The sequence below is a fragment of the Aquarana catesbeiana genome, linkage group LG04, assembly GCF_042186555.1.
Source record: "Aquarana catesbeiana isolate 2022-GZ linkage group LG04, ASM4218655v1, whole genome shotgun sequence".
Lineage (NCBI taxonomy): Eukaryota > Metazoa > Chordata > Amphibia > Anura > Ranidae > Aquarana > Aquarana catesbeiana.
In genome coordinates, this window is record NC_133327.1 from 478,615,504 (window position 1) to 478,628,674 (window position 13,171).

At 43.5% G+C, this 13,171-nt stretch overlaps 1 protein-coding gene across 6 annotated transcripts in view; it reads left to right on the forward strand.

The window, feature by feature from the left end:
* Positions 1-13,171, forward strand: part of FBXO30 (F-box protein 30) — a 280,476-nt gene that overhangs the window by 107,771 nt on the left and 159,534 nt on the right. For 5 of the 6 annotated variants that reach the window (XM_073627623.1, XM_073627622.1, XM_073627624.1 and 2 more), the window contains one exon: positions 7,048-9,005. In XM_073627623.1, the coding sequence (XP_073483724.1) occupies positions 7,062-9,005 (1,944 nt within the window). In that variant the 5' untranslated portion in view covers positions 7,048-7,061. Of the gene's footprint in view, positions 1-3,654; positions 3,814-7,047; positions 9,006-13,171 lie in introns of all 6 variants that reach the window. The other variant, XM_073627625.1, reaches the window with a different exon arrangement.

Here is a 13,171-nt window from a genome sequence, read left to right on the forward strand (position 1 = left end):
GTATTGAGTGGGCTAACATTCTCCTGCACTTATCTCCCAACTCATAACTGAGTCTTTGGCATTTTTGTATGGCTGCTTTGGCTTGGTACCTTAAGTCTAACGTCTGCTTGCAAAGAGATAAAGAGGTCTCATTCAAGCGCCGGAGTTGGGGCATGTTTATGTTTTGGGCCTCCACTTTGTGGATGTCAGTAAGGAGAGACGAAAGTTTTTCCTCACGTTGCCTTTTGAGTCTCGATCCGTGTTTTGATAAAAGAATGATTCTGATAACTGCATTGTGGGCTTCCCATAAGATCCCTACATCGCAGTTAGGTTACTTTGTTGATCTGAAAGTACAGATGTCGACCAGTTGGGCCTTGTGGAGGGATTGTGCCACTCGTTTGCAAATGCCAAGAGTAACGGAGGACGAGTCGGAGGAAGTATCTACATTGGGAAGTAACTGAACATTGAAGTCTCCCCCTAATATCAACTGATCTGCGGAAAAGTAAGTCTATCGTGCGGCTGAGAAAAGGGTCTTGGCGGGCATTAGGGGCATAGATAGTGGCTAATGTCATTTTAACCTTCCCTAGTAAACCTTTGATGAACCTGAAGCGCCCTTCAAAGTCTGCTAGGGTACCTTGGCAAGTCCAAGGAAGTTGGTTGGATAGTAGTATGGATACGCCTTTGGATTTATCGAGTTTATTAGTAGAATGGTAGTTAATTGGGTAAAATCTGTTCTTTAAAATGGGAAGTTAATAGTGTCTGAAGTGTGTTTCTTGATGAACGCCACATCTGCATGTAAGCATTTCAGATCATTTAAAAGTATCCGTCTCTCTTCGGGGACATTTAGCCCCGTGGCATTGAGCAGAATTATCTTAATGGTGTCCATCCCAGGGTAGGGAGAGGGGATTGGCAAAGAGAAGGTGGGGGGGGGGGGAGAAAAAGGTAGAAGAGGGTTACAGTAAAAAAAAAAAAACAAACATGAAGGAGAAATCTAAAAACACAAAAGGAAGCAAAAGATATATAACAGCTAAATTAGTAGTCTTAGAGGGTCACGCGCACATGTACGCGGCCCCCGGAGCCACACTGGTAAAATATAAAATGTAATGACACCTGTATGTGAGTTGTATGTGGGATGTGTTGAACTATCGGCAAAATATTGTCAATAGTGCACTTCAACCGACGTCTGCGTTGGGGAAGTGCACCAACCTAAGTGGGGGAGGGGGTAGACAGAAGCTAAACAGGAGTGGCTCCCATCTATCCCACCCACCTCGCACTAAACAATAATGGCGTGTAACATGGAATATATACATAATCTAAGCAGCAAAATATTACCCCTCTAACATGACCGCAATTCAAGAGTTTCACCCAAATCAGCATGGGGCAATCCTCCTGTAACGAAATGTCCCACACTCTGCTTGAGTGCTTTAATCATATACTGCTTCCTCCCAGTCTGAATATAGATATCAGATATTCCAATTGCTAACAACCACAAAACAAGACAATACTCATTTGGTTGCTGAACATGGACTGTTTATTGAAAACACAGGTAATACTCTGGACAATTCCCCCCCCCCCCCCTTTGCATTCCGGGTGGGGTAGACTGTCCAATCAGCAGTGAGAGCTGTTGGAGGAATTTGCCCCCAACAATCCCAAGGCAGACAGACACCATAGAACATTGGAATGGAATACAGCCACACCCCAAACGACCCAGCAAAGGGTACACAACAAAATGAGATAGAGGATAGCGATGTGTGTGTGTGTGTATATATGTGTGTGTGTGTGTGTGTGTGTGTGTGTGTGTGTGTGTGTATATATATGTATATATCTGTACAGATCAGACTGGATTTCTCTGTGTCACCCTGTGCCCCTATTAGAGACACAGGGTGACTTGCTTAGTGAAACGAGGTTTCCCAACCACTCCAAGGGATTTTGGGTTCCACGGGCCCCTCCGTCACACCTCCAACCCACTATTGGGGCAGGGAGAGCTCATCTACTCCAGGAAGCGCATCTACGCCCAAGTGGGGACAGCTAGGCAGGGAAACGCTAAACAGTTGTAAGAAGTAGCAAAGCACAGGTGTCCCACATGTCACCAGAAAGAAGCCCTCACCGATACAGTGGGTCCCCAGCCTAGTATAAAATTTGACCTGTGTGTCCTCCCTCCTAGTTTAGTACAGCACATCCTGCACTAAACATCACCTGGTCAGACTCCGCCGGATCTCTGCCAGGACCGGGCCCGGCTGAACCCTAGTACGTCCTTTCCCGCTAAACAATCAAGAGGCTGCCAGCATATGGGGAGGAAGACACAAAGGGACATCCCCTAGTGTCTAATATTTTCCCGCCCCAGCCCCTCTAAGAAGGAATAAAGTTTAGTACATGGTATAAACAAGATTAATGCTAAGGTTTCCAATATCTGACAAGAAAATGCAATACAAATAGATGTGCAACAGACATTGCCCTTCCCCCATAACATGTTATGCGGTGCCATCAACTTTAACTTTGCCCATTGCCCAGCACATAATTAAACATGGGGTTAGTTCCATATTGTGACTTAGTAATCTCTATTGCTGCATAGCAAAAGTGTGGAACTCAAATATTAAGGCACTTAAACCTCCAAAAGGGTGCAGAATCTTGGTTAACCCTGCAAGGGACGGATGGTTAATGAATCAATGGTCAAGTAGTTATGCAGTCTGGCACAGCGGGCATATGTGTCAATAAGCGGGAACAGTTAACCTGCCCAGGGCATACAATGAAGGAGCGGTGTAACGCTTTCAGCCACATATTGTTCATAGCTGGACCAGGGCCTCATCTGCAAAACTGTGGGAGTACATTCAAGATCATGGCGGAATTAACCGCTGTAAAACGGGTAAAAAATATCTGGCCTGAGGGAGATCAACTCTGGATTGCAGCCGGCGCGGATCAGGACACAAGTGAACCTTCTGGTCAGGGCGCCCGGAATTGTCTCCGTGTCCTCTGCAGCTAAGGTTGGGAGGTCCGCCAAGATGCACCCGCACGTCCCGCCAGCCAGGGGAGAAACATCAGCCAGTTCTGGACCTGGACGGGGGCTGCTTCCATAAATATAAAGAGAGTGGGCAAATCCCCAGGTGTGCGTAGGGTGAAGGAGCGCTGGTCCTTGCAGAAGGTGGCCGAGAGGGGGAACCCCCATCTGTATGTGATATTCGACTGACGGGCGATATCCAGGGCCGAGCGAAACATGGCCGGCGTTGTAGGGTGGCCCTTGAAAGGTGGTCAGAGAGTATCTTGACAGGGGCCCCATCAAAATCTAGTTCCCTGAATTCCCATTCCTTCCTTGTACCGGTGAAGCCTGCAGATCATGCTTCTCGGTCTGGTGGGATCTTTAGAGTGGGGACCAGGACTCTGTGGGTCCTGTCAAACTCCACTCAGGGAGGGCTAATTTCAGGAAGATTGTAGCTGCTAATTCCACAAGGTCCTCAGGCCCCGGAGCTGCAAGTTATTTCCCCTGCTCCTGTCTTCCATATCTTCAATATGGAGCTGTAAGGCCACTGCGGCATCCACGTGGGCTTCCTGTAGGGATACCAGTGCTGGTACTCGCTGGCTTAGGGTCGCCATAGAGAACTCCCCCATTGTCAGTCTGGTGGAGAGGGACTGGACGTCTTTTCTGACCCCCTGTATTTCCTTGTGTTGTTTTTCCTCCAGGCGGCCAATGAGTGTTTCTATATCCGATTTTGGTCTGAAGGAGGGCCCGGAGTTCAGTGTCCATCTGGAGGGTGTAAAGATGCACTGATGGGCTTTGAGAGGCCAAACGGAGATCTGGTGGAACGTCCGAGTATGCATCTGAAGCTGAGGAAGCTGCTGGTGAGTATGTGGGCCTAAGACCCCAGGTGGAGAGCCGTGTGGCTCTGCCATCTTGGAATCCGGGGAGTCTGCCTGGGAACTTGGGAAGAAATGGCCGATAATGCCACCCGCCTTGCTGTTCTTAGCTGCCTGGTTTCCACCATTCTCTTGCGTTTCTTGACCGAGGACATGCTGCAGATATTAGAGCTTTGTAAGCCGGGATAGGTGGGTATAGGCCAAGAGTTCAGGCTACATGCGTCCACCTGCAGCCATGTCCAGACCATGCCCTCATTGTACAATATAATTATCCTTTTAAGAATGTTAGAGTTTTTCTTTAGGTTCTAACTGCATGTAGCCCCAATCTACTAAATCAAATAAACATTCATTCAGGAACCAGGGTTATCATGCAACACCTGTGCGTTTTTTTATTTTCCAGAAATGTTTTCATATTTCTTTGTATGGGTCAATCTTCCAGCAGGGTCCCCATATGGTGTTTTTTTTTTTTTAAACATAAGATGTGGGGTAATATTCCATATAAGTTCTCCTTCCTCCTTCCTTCTTTCTTCTTTCTTCTTTCTTTTTTCTTTAAAATCTACAGACACGTACCTTACTTTTCTTATCGCATTCCCACATTTTTAAAATTTTTTTTAGTGTGGGGGGTGGGTTTGGAGCATTTTCACTCATCGCACATAGGGCAGCCCATCCAACTGAATGGGCTGCCCTACTCAAAGCAATCGCCCTGAAATGCAAGGAAACGCACAGATGTGAATGGAGCCTCATTGTTCTTGTGTAAACGCACCAATTTCACTTTCAGGCCCCATTCACATTTAGCATAGTGGGAGTGAACGTTTTGTGGCTTGGTTTTTTTTTGTGACATGCATAGAGCAGCCCGTTTAACCATTTGCCACCCAGGCCAATTTTGACATTTCTCTCCTACATGTAAAAATCATAATTTTTTTTTTTTTTGCTAGAAAATTACATAGAACTCCCAAACATTATATATGTGTTTTTTAGCAGACACCCTAGAGCAGGGGTGTCAAACTCAATTTCATTGTGGGCCGCATCAGCATTATGATAGTCCTCAAAAGGGCCGGTTGTATCTGTAAGATTAGATGTCCAGCGCATCCCCTCCCCTTACATTAGATGTCAAGAGCCACCCCACCATCAGAAGTTGAGTCCCCTACTCTCCCTAACATCACAGTGTACCCCCTTTCCTTATGCTGCTGCTGCTGGGAAGAAGCTGGATGCATTGCTTGAAAGCAGAAAGTAGGGGTCTGGAGGTGGACCAGAGGAGGGCTGGAGCTCTCCTGCAGCTGCAGGAGAGGTGAGAGGGCCACAGGAAATGGCCTGGAGGGCCGAATTTGGCCCGCGGGCCTTGTGTTTTGACACCTGTGCCCTAGAGAATAAGATGGCGGTCGTTGCAACTTTTTATCTTGCACGGTTTTTGTGCAGCAATTTTTAAACGTTTTTTTTGGGGGGGGGGGGGGATAACAGTAAAATTAGCCCAATTTTTTAGCATAATGTGAAAGATGTTACGCCGAGTAAATAGATACCTAACATGTCACGCTTCAAAATTGCACAAGATCGTGGAACGGTGCCAAACATGTGGGCGCGGTGGACGTATGCGCTTGTGCGTGCGAGCACTCGGGGGCAGGGGCACTTTTTTTTTATTTTTTTTTTAGAATTTTTCTAGTTTTAACACTTTTTTTTTTTTTTTTTTTTTTTTACTTGATCGCTTTTATTCCTATTATAACGAATGTAAACATCCCTTGTAATAGGAATAAGCATGACAGGTCCTTTTTACAGTGAGATATGGGGTCAACATCTCACCTCTAGGCTGGGAAGCCCGAAATACAAAAATGAACAATCTCCGCTTCCCAGCCGAGGGGGCACCGTTTTGTTTGAATGCAGAGGCTGGGCGTGACGTCCGGCCTCCGATCGATCATAGAGATGGTCCTTAAGTGGTTAAGGACCAGCCTCGTTTTGGAATTTAGGTGTTTACATGTTTAAAACAGTTTTTTTTGCTAGAAAATTACTTATAACCCCCAAACATTATATATTGTTTTTTGTCCATCACCCTAGAGAATAAAATAGCGGTCATTGCAATACTTTTTTTTACACCGTATTTGCGCGGCGGTCTTACAAGCGCACTTTTTTTGGAAAAAATTCACTTTTTTGAATAAAAAAAAATAAGACAACAGTAAAGTTAGCCCAATTTTTTTCTTTATATTGTGAAAGATAATGTTACGCCGAGTAAATTGATACCCAACATGTCACGCTTCAAAATTGCGCCCACTCGTGGAATGGCGTCAAAAATCACCATAGGCGACGTTGAAAAAATTCTACAGGTTGCATGTTTTGCGTTACAGAGGAGGTCTAGGGCTAGAATTATTGCTCTCGCTTTAACGATTGCGGCGATACCTCACATGTGTGGTTTGACCACTGTTTTCATATGCGGGCGCTACTCACGTATGCGCGCGAGCTCATCGGGACAGGGGTTTTTTTTTTTTTAATTTTTATTTATTTTACATTATTTTATTTATTTTTACACTGTTTAAAAAAAAAATGGTGTCACTTTTACTCCTATTACAAGGAATGTAAACATCCCTTGTAATAGAAAAAAGCATGACAGGACCTCTTAAATATGAGATCTGGGGTCAAAAAAACTCAGATCTCATATTTACACTAAAATGCAATAAAAGAAAAAAGTCATTTAAAAAAATGACATTGAAAAAAATGTGCCTTTAAGACGTATGGGCGGAAATGATGTTTTAACGTTGCTTCCGCCCAGCAGTGTCATGGAGACGAGTGGGCACCATCTTAGCCTCACTCGTCTCCAACCACAGCACTGAGAAGGACACGATCGCCTCCGACGGCTCCAGTAAGCAGCGGAGGGCACCGGATCGCGGCGGGAGGGGGGCCCCTCTCCCGCCACCGATTTAAAAGTGATCTTGCGGCGAATCCGCCACAGAGACCACTTATATCTGAAAGCCGACCGCTGCATGAAAACAGGGATACCGGGGTTATGGCAGCTAGCTGCTGCCATAACGACGATATCTGCTGGCAAACTTTGGACGTGCATTGGTGTGCGGCGGTCGGCAAGTGGTTAATGAATCCAACTTGGGGCAAATCCAATTTCTTTGGATAGATACTGTATGTAGTATAAATTCTGGTAACAAGAATAGACTTGTTAACTTGTATTTAGAATAATGTTAATAATAAGAGAAAAAAAACTTTTTTTTTTTTTTTCCTCAGATTTTTGCCTAATCATGAATGAAGAAAATCAACATTTACACTGTGCAAGCTGTGTCAGCCGCCGCTGTATGATGAAGCTAGAGGCTGGAGTATCGTGTGATTTAGTCAACTGCCTGCATGTTTGCGGGGCAGTCTTTCACTCCTGCAAAGCTGATGAGCATCAAATATTGTGCCCCCTAGAAAGAGTGCCTTGTTTAAACCAAGGATTTGGTTGTCCTTTTGTAATGACTCGTAACAAGTTAGCTGACCACTTACAGTACTGCCCTGCAAATGTAGTATGTTGTACAATGGAGTGGAATAGATGGCCAGTAAGCTATGCAGATAGAACATCTTATGAAAACCTCAGCACAGATGTTGATACAGTAGAACAGCTAGATCTGGCTTTAGCTTTGCAAGATCAAAGAATGCTTTTGGAATCTCTTAAAATGGCAACAATGATGTCCAAAACAACTGAAAAGGTTGAACCTCATGAACCGATACATGGTAAAGCAGAAAATGATAATAGAATGCCTACAAAAGATGATGAAGATCCTTATAGTGCATTTTATCAAGCAACACTTGAGACAACAAGGAGTTTAGCTGCTGCTCTAGACATGTTAAATAATGCTACAAGAGACATTGCTATGCTTAATGGTAGGTTAAGAGATGCCAGTTCTGATATGAACAAAAAATTTCAGAATTCTGAGCAAAATGGTAGATGTGATATCTTTAAAGATCAGGGATTTGTAGAGGAAGAAGGCATTGGGGCTTCTAATGAAGTGATGTGCAGTCCCTTTAATCATTTGCATCAAAACGGTTCCAATGATTTCTATCCAAGAAGAAACGGTAGTGATTTAGCTGAATGTGAAGATGTTAATATAAAGCAATCACCTGTAATCTGTAATGGTTTCCAAAATGATGGAAAGGATATGTTTTCTGTAGTAACAAGACAAAATGCTGATATTCCCTTAGATGGCCGTAAAACCCATGTAAACCCTAATAGTTCTTTTCTTGGTGTTGAGCTCTCGGCTTCGTGTATCAAAAATGGTTCTGAGGAGCAAATGGATAAAAATGGTGAACAGTGGTTCCGAAATGTTGCTGTCTTTGGAAGAAGCCCATTTCTCGGTAATTCATATTGGTTTAAAGTTAGGACTGAAAGCAAGGCAGTAGACACATCTGATTTGGAAGTACAAGAGGATCCCATGGGACTCAATCGCATTGATTTAGTCACAGCTGCTTTTCTGTTCTGTTTAGGAGAGTCACCTGGAGGTAGAGGGATTTCTGAAAGACGATATGTAGATGCCAATCATATTGACTGCGGAACCCAAACCTTTTCATTTCCATCTGCAATATTAGCAACAAATACAATGGTTGGGGACATTGCATCAGCTTGTGCTTGTGATCATGCTAATCCTCAGCTTTCCAATCCTAGTCCTTTCCAGACACTTGGCCTAGACTTGGTTCTAGAATATGTTGCAGGATACCAAGTCAAACAAAGGTCTATGTTTACATTTGTATGTGGACAGCTATTTAGAAGAGATGAATTTTCTGCTCACTTTAAGAATGTGCATGCTGATATTCACGCTGGTTTAAATGGATGGATGGAACAAAGATGTCCGTTGGCATATTATGGATGTACTTTTTCTCAACGTAGATTTTGCCCATTGACCCAAGGATCAAAAATCATTCATGATCGACACTTGAAGTCTTTTGGGGTTCAGCCTCACATACCCAGCAAAATCCGGTCTATAAAGAACTCTCCCCAAAGCCTATCTGTGGATCATTTTAGTAGTTTGCCATATGAGGTTCTGCAGCACATTGCAGGATTTCTTGATAGTTTTACTTTGTGCCAACTTTCAAGAGTTTCTAGACTCATGAGAGATGTTTGTGCAAGTTTGCTGCAGGCTCGTGGAATTGTTGTTCTGTTATGGGAAAAGAGACTACATCCACAAGGAACTTCTTGGCAAATCAAAGAAAAGGTAACTAGATTTTTTTATCTTAAAGATTTAATTGAACAGTCTTTCTGTTTTAGGTCCCATGCACACCTGTGCATTCTAGAAGTGTGTGAAAAATGCTTGTCATACTTGCAAGGCCATTAATTCCTAATGGCACCCCATCAGTCCTGTTTTTGTGCATTACAAATGATGTGACACTCTACACCTGAAAAGGTTTTGGAACTTCTGTCATGCATAGGGCATTCAAGTGAATGAGCTGCCCTATGCGTGACACATGGAAACTTACAGAAAAACATGCAAAAAAATCATGCAAAAACAAGTGTTCACCTTACGCTAGGTGTGAATGGGGCCTTACTCGCATGGCACTTTAACAAAGGCTTGCAAGCTTTTTTTGATAAGTTTAAGAAGTGGCAATAGAGTCAAGTGTGAAGACGCTTAGTGACCATTCAGATTTCAGTTTTACTAAATTTGGATGAGTTAAATATGTTTCACCACTATTGCTTTTTGCTATATGCAGTATCCCATTAAACGTTCAAGTAAGCACATTTTCTAACAAAGTATAAAAAGATTCTACTTTAGCGCCACAGATCTCATGAGATGATCAACAAAAATTGTGTAAATTAAAAATGCTAGAAAATTCTCACCACCTGCAATGCTAACGTAAGCATAACTGCAAAACTCAATAGTGAACATAATCCTACATCGCGCTAGAGTATCATTTGCTACTACAATCTGTAATGCAATGTAAACCACACAAATGGGTATACAAATCCCATAAAGTGCTCATGCTTAAATCGTCAAAATAGACAGGTGCTCCACTAGTGCTCAGTTCAAGTGCCCCACGTGGATGTGGACTCACCCCGGATGTAGACCAACTATCTCTAGTATGTTCTAGATCAGGCCTGCTCAACCTGTGGCCCTCCAGCTGTTGCAGAATTACAAGTCCCAGAAAGGAGCTTCCTGATGACAGCCCTTTCTGATTCGCTGAAACGCGGCAAAGCTTGATCGCGTCACTGCGACATTACTTCCGCCCACGAGACGCCCAGAATCTAGCTGAGCTGTAGATTGCAGCATATATTACAGGCTGGTCCGAGCGAATTACACAAAAACCATGCTCTACACGCTGGATGCCAGGCTTTAGGCATCATAAAATGTGAGTGTTGTTTCACCTTTTTCTTGTCTATTTTAATCTACATTTTTACGCTGTGTGGAATTTCCCATTGTGTTTTTTTTTTTTTCTGCATAATACCATCTGAGGACCCATCCAGTGAGGTGTCTTTTTTTTGCCTTTAGAGGATCCTATACAGGGTTGGTTCCCCTACCAATACAAGAAATCCCAATAGCAATAGGAGGCCTTGTGATTGACCCTTTGAGAGAGTCCCCATCTAGAACATCACCCAGGGGTGGATTCCCCACAGGCGAAAGTAACAATACTAGAGATAGTTGGTCTATATCCGGGGTGAGTGGGGCACTTGAACTGAGCACTAATGGAGCACCTATCTATTTTGAAGATTTAACCACTTGCCAACCAGCTCGAGTGAGCTGACATTTACGTTGGCAAGTTGGCTCCTTCCTGCAAATCGATGTACCTGTACGTTGGCTCCTTTAGGAGCCATAGCAGGCGCGCACCCCCGCTGGACGTGGCCGGAGACGCGATGTCTGCCGGCCACCCGCGATCACAGGCACGAGAGCCAGAGCGGAGATCTGTGTATGTAAACACACACATCCCCATTCTGACAGGAGAGGAGAAACAGATCTGCTGTTCCTAGTAATTAGGAAAAGCGATATGTCTCCTCCAGTCAGTCCCATCCCCCCACAGTTAGAAACCCTCATGAGAGAACACAGTTAACCCCTTGATGGGCCCCTAGTGTTACCCCTTCCCTGCCAGTGACATTTATCCAGTAATCGGTGGCTATTTTTAGCTCTGATCGCTGTATAAATGTCAGTGGTCCCAAAAAGGTGTCCAATATGTCTCAGTCCCACTAAAAATTGATGATCGTTGCCATTACTAGTAAAAAAAAAAAAAAATGCCATAAATCTATTCCCTATTTTGTAGATGCTATAACTTTTGCGCAAACCAATCAATATACGCGCCTTTTTTTTATTAATATGTAGCATACATATCAGCCTAAACCGATGAAGAAATTTTGTTTTTTAAAATTAATTTTTTGGGATATTTATTATAGCAAAAAGTTAAAAATATTTGTTTTTTGTTTTCTTTCAAAATTGTCAATCTTATTTTGTTTATAGCGCAAAAAATAAAAACCGCAGAGGTGATCCAATACCACCAAAAGAAAGCTTTATGGGGGGGGGGGGGGAAAGGACATCAATTTTATTTGGGTACAGCGTCTCACGACCACGCAATTGTCAGTTAAAGCCTTGTGCCGTATCGCAAAATATGGCCTGGTCATTAAGGGGGAAAATCTTCCAGGGCTGAAGTGATTAAAGTGATTTTGTAAAGTCTCGTTTAACCACTTAAGCCCCGGACCATTTGGCTGGCCAAAGACCAGAGCACTTTTTGCGATTCGGCACTGCGTCGCTTTAAGTGACAATTGCGCGGTCGTGCGACGTGGCTCCCAAACAAAATTGACGTCCTTTTTTTCCCATAAATAGAGCTTTCTTTTGGTAGTATTTGATCACCTCTGCGGCTTTTATTTTTTGCGCTATAAACAAAAAAAATAGTGACATTTTTGAAAAAATATTGCTATAATATCTACAAAAAATATATAAAACATTTTTTTCCCTCAGTTTAAGCCGATACGTATTCTACATATTTTTGGTTAAAAAAAAATCGCAATAAGTGTTTATTGATTGGTTTGCGCAAAAGTTATAGCGTTTACAAAATAGGGGATAGTTTTATGGCATTTTTATTAATATTTTTTTTTTTTTATTAGTAATGGCGGCGATCAGCGCTTTTTATCGTGACTGTGACATTATGGCGGACAGATCAGACACTTTTGGTGCGATTTTGGGACCATTTACATTTATACAGCGATCAGTGTAATTAAAAATGCACTGATTACTGTGTAAATGTGACTGGCAGTGAAGGGGGTAACCACTGGGTGGTGCTGTAGGGGTTAAGTGTGTCCCAGGGAGTGATTCTAACTGTGGGGGGAAGGGGCTGTGTGTAACACAACACTGATCACCGCTCCCGATTACAGGGAGCGGTGATCAGTGGCAGTGTCATCTCCGTGAGACAATCGCAGATATCCCCGCAGACATCAATTCCGTGGGACCCGCGATCGCGCTCACGAAGCCGCTTCTTAAAGGCAACGTACAGGTACGTGATTCTGCCTGTACATGCCTTTCTGCCGACGTATATAAACTAGCGTGAAGTGGTAAAAAAAAAAAATAAAAAAATAACAAACATGTCATACCACCTCTGTGTATTTGGTTTTACACAGAGCAGCCCGGATCCTCCTCTTCTCGGTTCCTTCATTACTGTTACTGGCCCCTCCCTCTTGTTGAGTGCCCCCACAGCAAGCAGTTTGCTATGGGGGCACCCGAGCCGAGTCACAACTCCCTGTGTCCCTTCCGACACGGAGCCCTGGCCCGGTTCCGTCCCCTCGCTCTTCTGATTGGTTAACTGACTTTGACAGCCGAGGGAGCCAATGGCAACGCTGCTGTGTCTCAGCCAATCAGGAGAAGGGTCCTGGACGGCTAAGACACTCGTGGACATTGCTGGAGAGAGATGGGGCTCAGGTAAGTAATTGGGGGGGGTGCTGGGGAGGCTGCTGCACACAGTTTTTTTTTTTCTCTTAATGCATAGAATGCATTAAGAGAAAAAAAAACCTGCCTTTACAACTCCTTTAAGCACGAGCACTTTATGGGACTTGTATACCTATTTGTGTGGTTTACTTTGCATTACAGATTGTAGTAGCAAATGATACTCTAGCGCGATGTATGATTATGTTCAAGCACATTTTCTGCCACGTTTGGTAGGTAACTGTTTTTCTTTATAAAACATGTTTAGGTCTAAAGATTTATTTATTTTTTCTGTTTGGAATAAAGTTCATTGACTTCTCTGCCAAGGCTGGACATATTTAATGTCTGTAAGCACTCACAGAAAGCTCATGGTTGATCTTTCTTGGGGAAGGTGGAAGGCACATTGCCCAATATGAGTGTGACCATCTAGTTTCTGTTTATTTTATCTGACCACTCACTGTAACTATAAGAATTTACAAACTTAC